Source organism: Hermetia illucens, chromosome 3 (assembly GCF_905115235.1).
Source record: "Hermetia illucens chromosome 3, iHerIll2.2.curated.20191125, whole genome shotgun sequence".
Classification (NCBI taxonomy): domain Eukaryota; kingdom Metazoa; phylum Arthropoda; class Insecta; order Diptera; family Stratiomyidae; genus Hermetia; species Hermetia illucens.
The window spans coordinates 70622631-70643633 of record NC_051851.1 but is presented as its reverse complement, the minus strand read 5'-3'; the positions used below and the strand labels follow the sequence as shown (position 1 = coordinate 70643633).

The following is a 21003-nucleotide window of genomic DNA, read 5'->3' as shown; positions in this document are numbered from 1 at the left end:
AAAGTAGTTGGCAACACATGTTATGGAGGTAAGAAAGAGGAGAGGGAATAGAAAGACGCAGATCGCTCATAAGGCGTCACCATTTTCTCATCATCACTGATAGCAAATCCGTTTTACGCAAACTGCCAAGATTAAATGGGCTATGAAATCACTTCACGGATCAGGCCAACTTGGATGAAATGGTGTCTCAGAACTGGCGTTTCTTGTGATCGACGTATTAGAACGTCTCAAATCCAAAATTTACTGCAGTCCCGCTTGCTCTGTTGCTCTTCATGGCTCTGAATGCTGACCGTCTGCCAATAAAACTGTATGGCGTTTCGCGGTAATGGAACCATTGGACCAGTGACGTAACGAGCTACGGTCAGGTCTAAAATGAGCACATTTACTATAGATGAGGAGTTGCATTGATTTGAGAACCTCTCGAGTAAACTCGAATGAGCTTGACATAATAGATCAAGACGAACCGGCCTACTTGACAGAGCAAAGGTGGAAGAGGAAAAAAATTGAAATTGATTAAATGATTTGAACAATTTCCAAGCATCGAGAACAGCACGTTAATTAAATTAAATGTTGAACTGTGTTGAATGATGTCCGGATGGCCCAAGTAGTTAGAGCGCCAGGCTGTTGTAGCGGTAGGTCTCTGGTGGCAGAGGGATTTGTTATCGTGACCGGATGTCGCCGCTAGCAAGCGAGGTCGACCAGTCGTGTTCAGTTTCGCCATTTGGTTCTATAAAATGCCATCGACTTCGATGTTCAGACCAATCTTAGCGAGTGAATATCGCCAAATTTTTAGGTTTTTAGGGTAACTTCTCCTCTTAGCCGATTGCGGACACATAGGATGGTCTCTTAACATCGTCCAATCACCTTAGTCATTAAAACCCATCTGAATAGTTAAGTAATGGGAGAAAAGATATAGAAAGAAAAGTTTGTTTTGGAAATCTTATAGTCTTGAAAGATTCAGCAAGTTTTTCACGGGGAGTGTATGAATGAGGTGACTGTTTTTCATAAATATGTTTCAATCCCCTCCACTCGCACTCCAATATTAATCAAAATGTGGAAGACGCGGTAGATGATTTAGAAGCACATAATTCAGAGTAATCGGGAAATACTGGAGGAAATTGGAATACATTTCAGTAAACCGCCAACGATTACGAGCAGTTCTGTTGATTTGCTACCCCGCATTCTGCAGTGAGGGACAACCTTACATGGCCAAAGGTTCCTTGTTGGCCTGAAAGAGATGGGATAGGCAGAGTTCCACCCAGTGCCAACAGACTCGAAGGAAACTCCTTTCAACTCGAGCGAAGCTTAACAAACAAACTTCTGGTATCTACGCTTATATGGTTGATTTCTAATGACAGGCTCCCTTCCTTAATAAGAGGCTTTTGCTAATGAGTGTAGGGTTGTACGCAAGAAAAAGAATATCGCAAATCATTAGCGATATATTTTGCACATTATGTCTTGTTATGGGTATATCCCCGCATCAAGACTGCTGCTCTTCCTAGGAAGCGGAGACGCCCTGGAGTAAGTGTCCGTTGCGGTGAAGGAGCTATCGCAAAAGAATAGAGGACAGTAAGACACAGAGCAAATAGATTTAGATTAGACATACTTTAAATTCAATTCATCGAATGGAAGGGTGTGTTCTCAATCATCCAAGACAGGATACCATAAAAATCAACTACTGGAAATTTCCTAAACTCATACAGCGAATGTTGTTGTATAAGAAGATGCGATAATTAGAATAATCTAGAAGTAAGTATCCCAGAATATTACATAAAATGGCTGAAATACGCAAGCACGGATAATAGCAATTAAATTTTCTAATTACTTATTCATATGTTTACTTAGAGGTCAAATTTGCATTTTATAGCAATTATGATTTACACGAAAAAAAATTGTTTTTCTGCAGATAAAATTAAATAGTTTGAATAGTTTCTAATCGATTTAAAGTAATGTACGAAGTCTCATACGCTAACCACATTCCATGATTATCGCAGATACTGTAGATATGTAAGTGCATAAACGTGAAAACGCAAATGAAAATACTTTACTTAATTGGTATTGTGATTTTCCGAGTAAGGTTGACTGCACCTAGGAAGTAACCTTCCAGAGAGTCTTATTTATTTTCAAACGTACTCGAATAAAAAGAGTTAATTCAGAGTTACTGTTTCTTAGTCAATGTTATCCACATAGCGTCTATAGGCATCTTCACTGTGGTTCCCCGTTCATTTTTCAGTTCCAAGTATTTTCCAATAGTCGGGAAACTGACTATTTTACAATGCGTTTGCACCTGCATTCCATCGCATTACCATTTTTGACCCGATGACCCCAAAGCAGATAGACGGTATAGTTGCCCACTCACTGTCAATTACATGTTGTACTTATTGATGGCAGAATTTCCTTTCGCATTTGGTTATTTATTTAGTTTTATAAAAAGTAGTTAAACTATCAGTGAATTGGGAAGGAGAACCGGAAGCGCACATTGATGAATAATACTAGATTTACTGAGCTGCAAAAAGAGTTACGCTTGGCTTTGAATAGAACATTGGGGGTTGAATCTCTTTTCCCAGAAAGATAAGGGTCGGACAAAATTTAAAATGAGTAAACTCGAAATGGACAATGAAGCAAAAGGGAACATTTCAAATTGAATACATAGACAAAGTCAGAATTTTATATCAATTTTGGGCCCCGGAAAGGGAGAAAAGCTAATGCCCTTAAGTTAGCTGGTAACTCTGTCTCGTTTCTTTTGTTTGTGAATGCGCATGTTCTTGACATATACCTCCCTGAAAGCTCCACACTTACTAAAAAACAGATAAAATACTGTTCAATTTTAGATTCCTTTTAAGGATTTGTGTGTAAGTTAGTTAAAAAAAAAAATTGCGAATTATCTTGAAAATAAACATAAAAACAGTCGTAATTGTAAATTTACGTTATGAGCAGGTTCAAAGACGCCGAAAGGCGAGTGGTCTTCATTTGAAGGAATGAGACGCAAACGTTTACCTCCAACGAAGAGAAAATTCACTTCTTTAACCGCAAACGGTTTTTTACGATTTCTGTGATCAATGGTGCGGTATGTACACATCAGTATGCGGTAAAATACAATGTTTGTCTAGGATGAGCATAACATTTATAATATGTCTTTAATATATACATAATATGTCTGAAAGTTCGGAAATATAGGAAGGACTATTTTGATTTTATAGCTATCTCCAAAAATAGAAACGTGCTTAGAAAATTTCTCACATAAAATGAAAACAAAACCTTCTTCCCTGAAGCGCCGAGCTTCCAGTATTCCAGTATCACTACCATTCCAATGTTTTCTCAAATAACGAACAACACTTTTTAAAAAATAAAACTGGCTACTCGGTGTTGTTTGTGCCCTTTCATAGGTTTCGCAAATCTGATTCAGAAATTTCCAAACTAACTTTAGACTTTTCCAAATCAACAACACTGGAGTAACATCTATAAGATATTCTCCACTATCTTGCTAGGCCGGATAGCCCCATACGCCCACAACAGCATTGGCCCTTACCAAAGAGGCTTCACTCCAGGCAAATCAGCAACAGATCAGATTTTCCCTCTCTGGCAAGCGATGGAAAAAATGTTGGAATATGGACATCAGTTGCACCATCTGTTCATCGACTTTAAAGCCGCCAATGATAGCATAGGCAGGGTAAAACTCTACACGGCCATGAGAGAATTCGGTATCCCGACGAAATTAATAAGAGTGACTAGGCTGACCCTGACCAATGTGCGAGGCCAGATAAAAGCAGCAGGATCACTCTCAAGACCATTCGATATCAACAACGGTCTACGACAAGGAGATGCCCTATCATGCGTCCTCTTTAACCTGGCCCTCGAGAAAATGATCCGTGATGCTGAGGTAAATGCAAGAGGTACGATCCTCTTCAAGTCCACCCAACTACTGGCCTATACTGACGATATCGATATCATGGGAAGAACAACCCGAGACGTACAAACTGCCTTCATCCAGATCGCGCAGGCGGCGTAAGATCTTGTGCTGCACATCAATGAAGGCAAGACAAAATATATGATGGTAACGTCAGCACCGAAGACGAATCAACCAACAACATCAAACCGCACTGGTCAAACACAAACACGAAGAAGAATAAGGATAGGAGAATACAACTTTGAGACCGTTGACAATTTCTCCTATCTAGGGTCGAAAATCACAACCGATAACAGCTACGATGATGAAATCCGCGCACGGTTGTTGTCAGCCAACAACAACGCTCCTCGATCCGTCTTCATGTCCTGGCAGTAAACCACATCTTTGGAAGTGACCAAACAGTGTCTAGTGCAAATCAACATTCTGTTCTCCGAACAAGGTTTTGTCACAGTCCACCTTGCCATTCAAATAATATATCACGATACAATTTTGCCTTTGAAAAGCTTCCCCAGGACAGCATTGAACCGCTCAGAGAAAGTTTATTTCTTCTTTAAATAGGAAGACTCCGCTGGTGTGCAACAATGCATTTTGAAGATGTTCGTTACCCTGGACGGGAATATCACGCTTAAATGCTATAAGTATAATACTGGCTGTTTCCAAGTAGCAGCATTGCGCTTGCCCGGGATTATTACCCTGATTTGATTCAGGTACTCATTCATAGCTGGGTCGACTGGTATCCAACGTCAAAACACGATAAAAATTTTACTGCCGCCAGTGAGATTTAAACCACGACCTTCAGTACGACAGCCTTGTGCTCTAACCACTCAGCTATCCGGAGTTAAAAGCTATGGTAGAAACTGGCTTGACCGCGCGCGCGGAGGCGAAAAATCCGAGGGAAGGACGGAAAATTCTAAGATTTTAAATGATGATAGCTTCTGACATCAAAGCAGGACAGTACTCTGAATTATTCAATGGAAAACTGTCAAAGATTGAAGGTGTTAACTAAAGGGGCGCTTTGGCTATAGAAGAAAAAAACTTTATAGAAAAAGGTTAGCATATTCATATCTACTGAAGTATAATAAGTTGAATATTTAAACAATATATCGAATAAGAATAGACCGCCGACAGAGTCCTCTAAAATATCATAGATAATATGGTTGCAATTGAATGCTCTAAGTAAACAATAGCATCAACCACACTTATGCACCATCGCTCGTACCTGAAATGCGCCTCAGCTCCCCCACGATTTCTCAAGACGCTCGCACTCCTTTACTGTTCTGCACCAAATGCCCCTGGACGGCCCACTCGTCGACCATTTTGGGAGAGTGGCTTCCACTGCATAGCATAACCCACAATGCACATGTTTCGGTAAAAAGCCCAATTTATATTTCGAACACTGAATTATTCCTCATAAAAATACCGTCTTGAAAATATCAGTTGGTAAATTTGGTTGTTTATAACTGGAATAAGGAATGGAAGATGCGCCTACGGTTTAGTATTTAATATGCGATTTCCTTGGGCTAGCCACGAAGATACACATGTAGTGGACTTTTTCTTAGAGAAATTTGTATATTCGCCACCTTTAAAAGACGCCCTCAGATTCGTAGCACAGGTAGGAGTAGATCCACTAAGAGGTAGTATAATATCCCAACTGTAGTATTAATGCTTGGAAGTGCGGCTATTTTTTTTTCAGAGAAATTCAGAATCATTGGGTACATGTGGTAAGTAGATAGAAAAGTAATGTTGAAAAAGCGGAATGATAATGGTTTCTTAAGTGCAAGATTGATTTGAAGATATTTTCTTTATTGAAAAATGGATATACAGTTCAACGCCAGCGAATTATGAACATAGCTCATTTCAATGAAGCTATGAAATTGTATGTATGTAGTCATATGAAATGTATATTTTTTTGGAAACGCATCAAACTCTTATTATTTGTCCACATTTCTACTCTCTGATGACACTAGAAAAAGTACGGTTACACTGAAAAGTGCTGCTGAATAGAGCGTCGTAGCATTATCATACATTTTTGGTAAAACAGAGATTTTAATCGCGAAAACGTTTGGCATTATTGTGAGACGTTTGACACCATTAAGATCAATTATTAAATTGTGGTTGGAAAATTGTAAAAGGGCAGCAAAGTAGCTTTTAAGAAAGTCCAAAAAATTTGAAGATTTACGGGATGTTTTTGCCCATTTGAACAGAGAATCTTCGATTAGCTGAAACTGGTCTAAAATAATATCGTCGTAAAAAGGCCAAAATTCATCAGAAACGATGAACAAGATCCATTTGAATTGTCAAACACCGTCCGTCCGTGATGATTTAGGGTGTGGTGGGGAACAAAAGTCCTGGGTCCTTGTACCTTGCAGAAGGCAGCAGGAACCTGCAATAATATTTAAAAGTCTTAAACGATGGTCTTCTGTCATTTACCATACTCTACCATGACGCGAAATCTGTCAAAGGTGTTTGTCTAGTTGAAACATACTCGCTTTTCCTTGGCCACCCAAGTCTCCTGACATCAACCCAGGTGGAGTGTTTTAAAAGGAACGATTTATGCGAGAAGAAAGCTTTTACACAAAATATTAGCCAAGTATGCCAGGGCCGGCCACTTATTGCTTTTTGTATTCAATCTTATGTTCAGAGTAGAGAATTGAAAGCATAATTTAAAACATAAGTGGATGGACAAAATATTAAAAACTTTTAGATAAAAATAATTATATTTTATATAAAATCGCCCATTTTTCTTAAATTCATTACCTTTTTATCCTTTTTGAAGCATAATTTACTTTCATAGTCCAAAAGGTAATGTATCAAAATTTTCTTAGTCTTCATAGTTGGATTGTATAGTATGTACAGTGCACATACCTACTTTGAGGACTAACAGTCCCCCTCCTCAAATCAATTTTTTCTTAAAACTTTGACTAAGTAACCACCTCCTAATTCAAACCAATGATTTCTTGTCATTTGATAAACCCAGATTAGCTAAGAGGATAATCGAAGCGAAGTATTTGGCAACCAAATATCAAACCATCCCCCATCAGGGAAAATACCGGGAATGAATAAGCTCAAATAAAGTATCCAAAATGGATAGTGGAGCGGCTATTCGATGTTTCATTCGAAATTACATCAGATTACATCCAAATCCTCACAGCATTTTGTGAAAGATTATTGACAACTTTTGTGTGTTCTTCCGCTCGTTAGCTCACTACTGGAAGCAAACAACATTTGCATCAAAGCAGGATAATTGTCCGGCAATGGAGCATATTGTTTTCGCGAAAATAATTACCCAAAATGCATTTAATCCTCGGAATGCCTTAATTTTGAAATGGGCACGCCTGTCCATCTGTCCGAATGCGTGTAATTCTATTAATGTTCATCCGATTTGCCCACCTGCCCGTATGTCTGTTTGTGGCGACACTTATGTCCTTTTATGAGTGGAATTATAATTCTCTACCAACTCCATTTTCACATGCGGATGAACTCCATCACCGTGTCCAAGCATGGATACTCGTGTTTGGGCTTCGCATATTTCACCCTCACACGCAGCGCAACGGGAAACCAGAGGTTTTAACAGGTTTAATGCATCAATATGACGAACATAATGCATTTTGCGGGTTCTGTGACTTGATGCAGAATCGAAAAGATTATTATTGGTGCTTTTATGCATAAATGTGCATTGTCTGGTTTGCAATGGTTCCAATTATCCTGTTGTGGTAGAGGATTTAAGTGCATTGTTAGGCGTTCATTCACATTCTGATGCATTTAATTAATAGAAAATTTAGTGCGAATTAATATTGAGGCGATTAGTGATTGGGTTTCAGCTTTCAATAAATGGAGAACATAATGTTTCAATTATGAATCATAGTGCAAACATTAAAATGAGTTCATTGTTACTGAACTGGGAGTTTCCATTAGAGGAGATGATTTTCCACTTTATGCATGAAGCCTCTTTTATCGTCAATAAATCAAAACATTCAAAGTGTACACTATTCACATGTCCATACACATGTGAAGAATTACCAATTATGCCTTTAAACTGCTTGTCGACAACAAACTCCAAAACAACTACTCAGATACAAAACTTAATTACTTACGTTTTCTATTCTGTTTTCCATGAAGCAATTCCATCCTCACGTGAATTTTCCGATATAAAATTTATGCACTAATTTTCAATTTTCTCAAGTTCTCGTTACAGGTCAAAAGTATAATTGCATGCATTTATAGCTGCGCCCGGAGAAAATTGGCCTTATGAGCTTGGTTTTGACGAGGCTTTCGATATCATTTCAACTTAAATGCTTGCGATTCACTTACGACTCGCTCGTTTTTGTATCTTTTATCAGAGAGCCTGGAAATAGAGAAAGAAAAGTAATTTTAAGAATCGCTACGATCTTTGAAATCTCGCGTACAATTGAAAAGACTAGAGATAATCTTGACACTATTTTTAGCTAAGATGTCAATAATATATGCACAATCAATCATCCATACAAATTATGATAGCTATTATTCAATTTCACGTGTTTTAGAAATGACTATATACATTAAGGACGGCAGTAAATAATAACTTTCATGTCTCTAATTACTTCCTTTGAAAAGTGCGTGCAATGCGCATCTGGGTTCGTGCTAGAACCCAAGGAGCACGTGTTTACCAAATCAGTTTCTGGACACAGAATTCCGGATAATTAAATAATAAATGATTCCATACATTAAATATAATGAAATAATGGTGTCAAAACCATGTTAATCCTGAATAATGCTGAAGAAAAGTTGAAATAGTTACAACTCTATCATGATCCGGCGCACATTCACACATCACTGCTTAACCGTCTTTAATAAGAAAGATCAAACATTGACCCATTGATTATTTTGTATAAGCAAGCAAAATACCGCACACATTACATTAGGCTAGTCCTATTTTATGAGATCAAGCCATGAGTAATTCTGGAAACTCCGGCTATCAATCTTATAGTAATAATAATCGTTGGCGCAACAATCTAATTTGATCAGGGCCCTGAAGTGTGTTAGAGCACTTCATTCAAGACCGTAACGGTACCCTACAGGATTACAGTACCCTGTAGGAGGCAATGTGTTTAACATTGCACTCGCCCGAGATAATTACCCTGATTTGACTCAGGTACTCATTCATAGCTGAGTTAACTAGTATCCGACGTCAAATCACGATGCAAATTCCACTGCCACCAGAGATTTGAACCGCGACCTTCAGTACGGCAGCCTTGTGCTTTAATTACTCAGCTATCTGAACATCTATCTTATCCTCTTCCAATTTCTTGCCATCGATGTATCTTGGACACAACATCCCATCTCCATATAATTATTTCTCATTAATCTTCATATCGAGTATTTCAGGTAAAATACTAATTTGAAAACACACTTTTGCCTTCTGATACTTTCACACTCTGAATGTTGCGTCCCCAAACAAATAAACTGAACTAAATAGTAAACATCTCCCCGACTTCAGAGAATTAGTTAGATCAACTTGGTGCATTACTTCCAGCTAGCTTTTCCACCCACCTTTGAGAGAGAAAAAGGGGAATTTTTTAGTTCAAAGAACTCCGTGTCATCCCATCCTCCGCCAGTTGAGCTTAATCTTCTTCATAAGAAAAGAATCTGATTGTAATCTGCAACATTGCTCCGTTACACCTAAGTATTGTCCTTTATGGTAAAAAGTGGGATTCATCATCAAGTGAACCTCGATTTTTCGTGTGACCAGTCTAAAACCAAGCTTCCTGGAATCCCCACCCATCCCGTCAGCTAACTCCTCATGACAGCAAGCTTTCCTTTTATTCATCGCGCTTCTGATACGTGCTTTCACCCGGTCCTTTCAACTCATGCAAAACGGCAGAGCTTATAATTCCTTAAACTTCAAGCAATTTCCACCGTCCATCCGTATAGAATGCCTGTCTCAGGCTGTCGTTAGTGGACTCATGACTGAATTTCCATCAATGTCAACTGGAACTCTTCCTCACCCTTAAAAATCCTCTAACTTTTCTCATTATCTTCAAATAATCTTCAAATGTTTATAATTGGGGTGGAAAGAGGGTAGGGTTCCCCTCCCCAGCGAATTGTCCTAGCCACTCCTGAGCAGTTGCACTACGGTGCTTATTGGTTTGTTCGACACGGATCATGTTAGCCTTTTCCTGCTCCACCCTGAAGACGAGAAACCACCCCGAACACGTTGAATAAATAACGCTCTCAAAAGCTATGCTGTCATCCTGCAGAGAATTCAAGGAATCTGCGACCTGCGGCCTTCCTGTAGGATCTTTGGCAGGTTGTTTATGTGTGCCTATAGTCAAACACCTGTAACGCTCATGAAGCTGCACATACCCGGGCTCGTGAACATATGCATATGTTTTTGTTCTTGTGAATGTGAAGTGGTAATACTTTGGCAGGTATCAGTTGTCTCTTGCTATTCGTGTTTGATCACCCCTTCCCCATCGGTTTTGTCTGTAATACAGTCAAAATTTCAGACAGCGCATAGACTCTTGACTGGAAACCAGAAATTTCTCCCCCTGTAGCCCCTCTCACAGAACCCACCATTTCCGGTTATCTTCGAACCTAGTTCGCCAGAGATTCTGGCAGTTTTTGTTTTTCAAATCAAAGACACTTCTACTCCACTAACTTCGGGCCTATTCTTCGAGTAAATTCCGCCGGGTGCTTCCCCTAAGATTGCCTTCGCCGTGTGTGAATGAAGTCTTCTCCAAGGACATTTCCCACTTTCCATTTTTCTCCCAGTTATTCCTGAAATTTGTTTTTCTTCCAGGTCTTTCTGTAACCTGCTTTCATATATATAATGACGCTTTCTGGAAGAAGTTTGAAAACTGCATACGCTTGACAACTGTGGCCCATTTCCGACTAAACAGTAAAGTGGAGTGACTAAGCTCTTACTTGACCTACGTCTAAAACTATCTGTCAAATTTGAACAACCACCTCTAGGCTTCGTTCTTCTGGAGGAGCACCACAGAATACTGAAGTTATCGTTTCTGTAGAACGTTCCTTCTTATTTGGCAGTGTACGCTCAAGGGTCTCGCCGGGCAGCAAGTGACGCATATAAGTGCTATATTTCAAGCGCAGACAGATCTTCCTTCTTCAACAATGTCTTCTAGGTTGAAGTTTTCTTTATTTTCCCTGGAATTTATTCCAGCGTATTGTGTATAGGGAAGGAAGTTACAATAGATAGCAATGGGTGTATCTGCTACCCTAATTTTTTAAGTAACTTATGAACGAATCAGTACTCGTTCGAAGCGATACTGTCTACAAATTCTAGATCAATGTACATTAGCCGACCGGCATCTCGGTTCTAACACAGGACTTAACTATCAACTATCAAGCTGGTGTCAGTTTGACATGTATCAGACAATGCGGATTCTCTCTCTTAATCGAAAATTTTTCTCAAAACTACCACCAAGAACACAGGTGTAAGAATGACCAAGAAGTTAGAATTACTTGCTCGGACACTCGCGGACGCCATTTCCTGCATCGTGAGCAGGCCGTTAAGGAGCGCAGCTACCACTAGTGGACGTAAATGATAACTTTTGCTAAATTCGTTTTCAAGGTTTTTTGTCATATGCATTTTTCTCGGAGCGGTTATAGCGATTGACACCAAATTTGATAGAAAGGTGGTAACTGTAAACACTCACGCATACAGTGAGTTATATCCTTTTACGTCGAATTTAAGGAGGGGTCCTTATACATACAAAAGGGATATGTAAATTTTTTTTTACCAAATATAGTCATGTAGGGTATCAAATGAAAGGTCTCGGGTAGTACTTTCCGAAGCTCCTTAGGTCTTACATCCTTGCTCTAATCTTCTCGGAAATGTCGGTTCGATAAATCTAAGCTAGTCCAAAACCGAAAGCTTGACGCTTCAGTTATGAAAGGTTTTGTGTATTTCTTTTGTAAGTGTATTTGAGTGCAAAGCTATTAGCTCGTTATGTATATCCATTTAGCAGATCGAACTCTCAGTTTGGTGTGATATTCTTTAATTTTTGATGATTTTGCTACCATCGACTTTGAAGTTAATGGTCGAGCTTAGCGAAAGCAAAAATTGGGGCAGGTTGAGCCGGCTGATGAAGGTAGACTGGCAAACAGCTGGACTATAGAAAGTTGGTTGGAGCTGTCGCCGGAAAAGGATGGATTGGGGAATTTGAACTTTTGAGGAGTCGAGTTTGAGAAGCAGAAAAAGAAAAGGACTAATTACTCAGTTTGACATTTAATCCCAGGAAATGAGATAGTGCGGCAGTGTAATGTATTAGCAGTGAATTGGTTAAAGGTAGAAAGTAAGCGGTTTTGTGTGAAAGAAACTTTTTTTTTTTTAATTTTCGATAGCGTATTTTTACTGAAAACTCTAATTTAATTTTTAATTTTATTATTACTTATCGTTTTTTATCTTTTTTATTTGAGAATTTTCGTTTTCTTTTCTTTTTCTTACCCTTTTCATTTTCTTCTACAACAATATATATAAATATATAAAAAAATAAAAGGATAAAACCACATAGTGCTCTCATTTTTTATATTTTGTTAAATTTATGAGTTAATCGGCTTGAAACTCTCTCTCTCGCTTTCTTCTCTACTAACCCAACTCTTAAAAATACTGTGAATACTATGATATATGAAACTTTAGCCTCTTCCCATTAATTTCTCAACATAATATATCATCAACCACTGTTGATATTACCACATTTTAAAAAGTTAGCAGAAAATTGCAAAGGTACAAGCCGTAATATGTAATGCACCACTATTAATAACATTTAGTAGGTCAAGGCCGTATATTTTGGGTGAATTTACTTAACATTAAAACATCATAGAATGCCACCATTATATTAAAGTTAGCAGAGTGACAAACTAAATGCATTCACACCATAATAAACGGACCTTGGATAGTAAAACACAACTTAACCCGTCGCAATCATGCTTACGAATTTTCTTATTTATATATGAAAATTTTTCGTGACAATTAGAAAGTTTGACATATCAAAAGCAATGTTAGTAGTTTTTAATGTTTTTTTCACCTCTGTGTTTATCCTGCTTGTATAGGCTGATAACTTGAAAAACATTAAAAAAATCTTTATTGAAACTAAAGCATAGTTTAAATTAAAAAAAAAAAAATAAATAAATAAATAAAATAACAAAGTAATAAAGAAAAGATATAAATTATTTCTTTAATTTTTTTATCCTATTAAGCAAACCGAACATAATAGCTTTCTTTTGATACAGCCTTAGAGCTCACGACTGAGATATCTGAGATCTACACTACACTACGAAAATGTACCTCAAATTTGTTGTGAACACCACTAAGGTTAGGGTCAAAGAAGAAAACTGCTCCATTACTTTGATTATACCAGCTTTTGAACGTGTCAGCTAATATAAATTGCCCTGTCAACTCTTGCAGAACATATAGAAGTTCCAAATTATTTTCTTGGTTATACTTTTGTACTTTATACTTCGACAGCCCAATGATATGCACATCCCAGGATCTTGTGGAGGCCTATTTTTGCCTTTTGGCATTTGTTCAACTCATATGGATTATGTCCACCCATTCTCATATGCACAGGCGTCTTCATTTCGGTTGTAGTTCTACGGACATACACCACTGATCAAATATAATATCTTCGTCACTAAATAGTGAAGCAGCATTTGTACTCGAAAACATAAAAGAAGAAACAATTTGAGTTTAGATATTCGCCTATGCATAGATCGCAAGGGGTAACAGTTAAAGAGCGTGATTTTATGCAAGTTGCCTTAGTTCTTGAAATAATCTTAAGGTGCAGCTAAGCTTCGATCTAAGGTAGGTGAGTTAGTTTCGTCCGGATTGGTCTTCGAAAACTTTTTGTATGAAGTGATCATTTAAAATTTTTGCTAGATGCTTTAGGGTTCATCATGGAGGACTAAGTGAGTTAGCTACTAGGTGTCGAATATGTCTAACTTGCTTATATGGTTCGAGCTCTTTAGACCACCCTCTGGAAATTATACAAAGCGAGTGGCGCGATGTTTTTCTATGGCAAATCGGAAGGCGCGGATCGCACCCACGACAGTACCGAAGCTTTTGCCAAAGTTAATGCTGCAAATGCATTTATGAAGATGCTAATCAGAACCTCCATGGTATGTATTAACAGCCGATTGTTTCTTTTCAATATCGGAAAGGTGCTGCTCTTTCGTCTACCACATTTGTCCTCCTTAATAACATAACTGTAAACCTGAACTGGGAATGTTTGGTTTTAACAAATCACCGAATTCTGCTGCAATACCAGTGGGTCCCACCGCCGATTACTGTCTCTATGACTTCCATGCCTGTTCAAATTGCTCCAAGTGCCAGTTTAGGAAATTACTTTCGTTAATATCTACTTAAAAGATTCTAGCGCAGTTCACACCTGCCATTATTTTTTTTTCAAATTTTCAAACATTTTCCCCGAATTGAAGTTTCCCACACTCTTTTAGGGTTTTGTTTACAAAACAAAACTTATTTTCTCAGAAACGGCTGTACGAATTATCACGAAATTCGGTGAGAAAGTAGGAACTGTGACCGCCCAGACATGTAGTGATATCTTTCTACGTTGAGATTTAGAGGGGGTTCCCATATATGCAAAAGGGGGGTGTACAATTTACAAGCTCCTGCTTGACCAAAAAGTTCAGACGTGGCATCAAGTCGGTTTCTAAATCAGATAATGTCGTAATATTTGAATAGGCAATATAGTACATCTAAATTGGGGGTATGGGGGATTCCGGCGAAATGCATCCGATAATTGAATAGACCTGTAGTAGCAAATTACCCCTCCTACACAAGGGAGGTACTGAGTATTTCCTTTCATTTCAAGATAGCCAACCTTCAGAATAGAAAAACGGATGAAAAAATGGATAGAAAACAAACGAAGAAGGTGCTGGACTCGGTCAACTCATAAATCTGGTAGGAAAAGCTTCAATCAAATTTCCCCGTGTAGGGAACTAGAAAGCGTTCTTTTTTGTCTTTTTCACTTTTCGATTCCATATATTTTCATAAAATGGAAAGAAATTTAAAAAGATATACTGGTTCATTCTGGTGCCAGCAGTTAGAGTACAGTAGTGCGAGAATTGTAACATAGGGTCATGTAAAACTTGGAAGCGAAGCGCTAGAAGTAGCGCAGCAAGACGAGGAGCAAGAGTATATTCACCCAGGAGTAGTTTTGTATGGTCTAGGAACAACAATAGCAGAAGCTAGACGCTTCGAGTACAAAGGTTTTCTGTTCATCTTATGTAAGAAATTTTCTTTGCATAAATTCCGAAAATATGGTAAAATACTATTATTAACTTCATTTGAACAGATATCGCATGGGATGCATTTTGAGAGTTAGATTTCGTGTACCACCTTTGTGATTTTTGGAAGCTCAACCTCATTCATACGATCATATTAAGTGAGAAAAAATGTTCACTCCTCTGCCGCGTGTATGGTGAACCCCCTTGAACTCAAAAGAAAATGGCAGTATGAATTCACAGACTTCTTCTCGCCAAATTTCGAGTAAATCAGACGTTACTGAGAGACAGACAGACATGGAATAGTCAATTTTTCGAGTATCGTACAATACCCCTAGATAAGCTCTTTCAAAGGCTTTAAAATGAATGACTGTAGAGAGAAGGGTAACTGCATATTGGAAAAGAACACTAGCATTTCAATGTAATCGAAGCGAGAGGTGACTATAACTACAGCTTGGACCAAAGGTTGAGAGTTTACTGTCCCCTCTGCCCGGTTGTCCAAAAACGAAATTGAAAACCAGGATATTCGGTGCTAGGAGCACCACTTTCGTGAGACCCGTTGTTCTTCGTCCAAAATATATCAGCCCAATGTACCTCGATGATACGTCGCAGACAAGGCTGACAAAGGCTTGCGGCTTTTGAGTATAGTGCGTGGTCACTTCCCATGTACGACTACAATATTGTCAGCACTCAAGTTGGGATGGTTGTTTGCAACAATCCCGATTCACTACACTCTTCTAATTTAACTTTTCTTTGGTTTATTTGCAAAGATTTTTATTAAAATTGTTCTGTAGGTTTAAAGATTTGCCACTTTGTTGACCAAAAATCTGGAAAAGATAAATAATAAAACGTGCATAGTCAAGAAACTTAATCACCCAGTTGGAACTTTATAGACGAAATGACACGGTACAGCACATATAATACATTTACCCAGTATGGAAGAATCGAGTCTGAAGTCCTAGAATGTCCTCCAAACAGTCATGGTATTCTACCCACTATATTTACTGTCTTATTTCTATCCGTTTCGATGGCATAAGAATTGGATTACCAAAAAAATAATTTAATTTCCTTCATTTCAACTTTGGTATTCTCATTCTTGTAAAAAATGGGAACGAATTTACGCGTGTTGAGGTCATTTCAAAAAACCTATCTACGAGTTTACTATACTCACATTGGTAACTGTTAATAACAAGGCTCACATACCACAAATAGAGATAAGATATCCGTCAAAAGGATGGCTTTCGTTTGCAGTCAATAACGTTGAGTGGGTTATCGGTTAGCTGATAAATCCTAAAAAGCTCTAAGTCATGATCTCATCACACCTGCGTTTGCGTGACATTCAACGCGCTCCTCAAGTCTAGAAGATTTCAGAGACTACTTTGATTTTTAAAAATAGCCAGACATAAGTTGAATATTAACAAACCATTTTTGATAAAAAATACGGTAATCGACCGCACTGGTTTGTCTTTTGAGGGAACCATGGAAAATTCTAGCAGATTTCTCGAGAAATAAAGAACACCTTGCTCAGACCGTTTCTTAAATATGTCGTAGATTGTCGTTTTGAAAATATCTTTTGCATAGACATTACTTACGTTAATTCGCAGCAAAATATGTAAACCACACCAGGAGATCACACTTAAACAAAATTTCCAACCTAAGAAGATCTGGTTAGGAAGACAGGAAAGTGTGGTTTATTACGAAATTCTGGCGAAGAATAAGAGAGTTTATCAGGAAAATTATCACGACGAACAAATAAAACCGATAGACAATGATTAGCCATCGTTTTGTGTATCAATGGACGTCATTACGTAGCAAACATCCGCAATTAGTACATGAAAGGACTCGGATATGATGATGACCCTAAAAACCATCTTCTTCGATAAAAGGCCAGGCAATTATTCGTGAAATAATCGAGCTCGACAAGTTGGCCAAATATGTGGGAGCAAATTATAAGCTCTAATAGAAAATGTATTGTGGATCTACTTTTTGTTACTCTCCATTAATTGTAACTTTTGGAAATTTATTGTGAGAGATTTAAAAAAAAAAAATGTTAAGAAAATGATGAAAGGCGAGTGATAGATCTTCACCAACTTACTTCTGCTGTCGTGCACTTGCATGAATACCAGAATGGGACTATAAACAGAGGCCACATCACTATTCCTTAGTTCACTACTCTCTATAACCTAGTACTATACCTTACAACTATTCTTTGCCAAACACGAGTACTAGTTGATCCAGCACAATTTATCCTTGACTTGAATTTTCGGCTTTGCTTACCAAAAATTGAAAAGGACTTAAATTTAGTTTCTAGAAGCCAATTCGGTGGAATAGATACAAACGGCAATAAGGAAAAGAAAGATGCTATAGGTAGTAGTATAATAAGAAGTAGAAAAAGCATAAACCGGATTCTCCGAATTAGACAAGACTGAGCAACCAAAGAAGTTACGGTAATACTATAGAACCATAAACACTATCCTCTTAAGAATCTGATCAAGTTCAAGCGGTCGTTATTATTCTATTACATAAAATAACAAAGGATTCTGTTTAAGAAATCCCTACTTTGAAATTAATGGATAAATATTCCAGAGTTTTTTATGAGGAAAAAACTCAAACAAAAAACAAAAAGGGTAATCAGTACTAATTGAGTAAAGTAAAGTGATTGATTAAAGTTATTGAAATTATAATCGTGATTCTTATTATAATCGTGATTATATGTCATTGAAATTTTCAGTTTTGATTTTGGAATTTATTTAATAAACGGGACAGTCCCGACCAATTGCCACTTTTTTGCTCATCACTTGTGATTCTTTTTCTACTTTCACTTCAAATTTATATAAAATCCTTTGTCCTATCTCCGGATCGAAATACGTATTGTCTTCCGTTTCATTAAATTTAACGACATCGATATCAACAGTCCAATGATAACCAAAAGTCCAATCATACAAGATATTTTATATTTTATCAACCACTTTTGGTTTAAAAAAAAGTCTAATTTCACCAACCTTATAATTAAAACTGCTGAATGAATAATTTTCACCACTTGGAAAACTACCTCGAATGTATCACAATATTGCACTAATTCTAATTAACAATAAATGCACTATTCAATTTATATCCATTTGATAGTTACAATCATAACACAAATCTCAAATGTTGTAGATTTCTTATAAAATGTCCTTGCAGCACAAATATCAAATAACACTATTTCTATTAGAAGAGATCTTACTTGTTAAGCTGGCCAATACTAATCGCAAAATACAGTGGAGTCTTCTCAAACATGTACTTATATAAAGTATCATAAACTACAGAATCCAACACGTCTCGCAGAAGAAGTCGGAAAAAGTTAATAGAAATAATCAACAGATCTTCAGATAACTTTTTCTTGAGATCTGAGCTTTACTACGAGTATTCATTAATTTAACAGTTGAAGTTTTCACCGGCGTATGACGTAGTGGTCTTCACCTGAATGACGTCAGTTTGCTTAAGTTTATAACAGAAACAAAGTGTACTCTAGTAGGAAATATGACCATGTAGTAACAGATACGCATCTAACAGAGGGAGTAGCTTAAAAATAGTAAGTTTTCGGCAACTCGATCTCTTCAATTTCTGTCAAATGTACCCGACCATCAAAAAAGAGAAAATTAGAGTACAGAGCTAACTATCGTCTATAAAATCCATGCAAACATGAGCCCCCTTGGTGTCAAAATTTTGGGTACTAATATTTTCACTAAGCTTACCAAACATTCTTACCGAAAAATGACAGCCCATTAGAATCCATACAAGGTCAAAATGTTTGCATGGTGAACGATAATAATAGGTGCATATGTTCGGACCCACCGTTCTTTGCTGAGGAAGTTAAACTAAAAGCATAAAGCTGAGATGCAAGATTTCCACAAAAAGTTAATGGGGGTAACATCTTTAACTGCCAAAAATACGACAATATTTAGGATTTCTACTTCGTCATCATCAACGGCGCAACAACTGATATCCGGTCTAAGCCTAGCTTAGTAAGGAACTCCAGACAAGCCACCAATTAGATACGCCTAGAAGTCTGCCTGTCTGGTCTCCTTTTTTCTCCGCCGTTGTCTCATTGAGGTGGAACCAAGTCTACTTTGCTACCACAGATATCTCTCTTATAGACTTTCCGGCTGGATCATCATACCCATTATGTGATCCACCAAAACCGAAAACCACTGAGCCAGCTTTTATTAATAGTGAGACGATCACGGTATCACTCACAAATCTCATCGTTATATTCGCGACGAAATCGTCCATCCTCTAGTAGGACGCCAAAAATTCTTCAGGGAATTCCTCTCTCAAACGCGGCCGAGAGTTCGCAATTTTCCTTGCTGCGAACCCAAGTCTCCAGGTAATACATGAGTACTGTGACTGTCTTGTACAGTAATAATTTTGACCTTATGATGAGACATTTCAAGAGGAACAATTTTGTAAGCTGAAACAGGCTCAGTTGGCAGCAAATATCCGTGTGTGTGGGTTTCATCGTCATAGCTGTTATCGGTTGTAATTTTCAACCCTAGATTGACGAAATTATCAACGGTTTCCAGGCTATAGTCTCTTATCTTTATTATTCTCGTTTAACTAGGTCATTCGATGCGGTTATTTGTTTGGTTTCTGATGCTTACGTTGCCAACATATATTCCGCCTTTCCTTCATTATTGTGCTGCCCGAAATCTCTCCCACGGGCTCGATCCAAGTGATGGTATATTGTACATCTCAAATTGTTCTTCTCATAATCTTGAGTCAATATAAGGGTAGACTTGAAGAGGATGGTTCCTCTCGCAATTTACATTAGTAATGCGGATCACTTTTTCCAGGTTCAAAAGAATGCATTAAAAGCTTCCCCTTGTCTTAGAATGGTCCAGAGAGTGATCCCGCTGCTTTTATCAGACCTCGCACTGGGTCAGGATCAGCCTGGTCAGTCTTATCAATTTGATCGGAATACCAGATTCTCTGAAGGCCGTGTACAGTGTTCCCTTGGCTATGCTATCATAATGGTGCAACTGATAGCCATATTCCAACAGTTTTTTCATCGCTTTCCGTTAATACAAAATCTGATGTGTTGCTGATTTGCTTGAAGTGAAACCTCTTTGGTGTGGGCGGAGGAAGACAGCGAAGAATGTCTTATCTACGGTATTAGCAACGTGATACCTCTATAATTGCTGCACTGTGTGATATCTTCCTTTTTCCATATAGGACAAATAATGCCCGTTGCCAATCATCGGGCACTGATTCGCTGTCCCAAACCTCGCGCATCAGTTGATCAGCCGACTCTGTATTTAACCAATTCGACTGCAATTCATCGGCCCTGGCGACATATGATTTTTAAGTGGACGGATTGCACGAACTGTTCTCCCCCCCCTTGGCGATAGCAGCATTTGTCCGTCGTGTTCAGTTCGCGGAAACTCCAACTCGCCGATATTTTAGTTGTTGAGTAGTTCATCAAAATAATCAACCCATCGCTCCAATATGCCCACTCTGTCGGAAGTCAGATTTCACTCTTCGGTTCGACAGGGTGAGAATCTAAACGTATAAGGCTTCATCCAGCTGACTTTTAGGTAAAATTTCCCCGCGTGGTGCGGTTACTCCGTGTAAAACCTATTCGTTCTTCTAGGTTACCTTTTTCCATCTGTCAAGTCGCTTCTCCGCTCAACGAAGTTTCTGATAGATTTCTGCGTATAGCCGTGTACTTTGAAATTGTAGCATTACCCGGTGTGTGGAATTCTTCCGATCGGCTGCCAGCTTACATTCACTGTTGAAACAGCCGTTTCAGCTTTTTTTGGGCCAAGTATGTTTGAGGGCATTCAAATGAAAACGTTCTTCAAGTGCTTGTGAGG

The 21003-nt window shown here is 38.1% G+C and overlaps 1 protein-coding gene across 1 annotated transcript in view; it reads right to left on the bottom strand.

Annotated features, from left to right (window-relative positions):
• Nucleotides 1-18412, bottom strand: part of LOC119652371 (lysosome membrane protein 2) — an 81254-nt gene extending 62842 nt beyond the window's left edge. Inside the window, exons 1-2 of the mRNA XM_038056468.1 lie at nucleotides 18151-18412; nucleotides 8002-8252 (exon numbers count right to left, since the gene is read on the bottom strand). Coding sequence (XP_037912396.1) covers nucleotides 8002-8035 — 34 coding nt within the window. The 5' untranslated portion in view covers nucleotides 8036-8252; nucleotides 18151-18412. The remainder of the gene's footprint in view (nucleotides 1-8001; nucleotides 8253-18150) is intronic.
• Between the last annotated feature and the right edge of the window lie 2591 nt (nucleotides 18413-21003).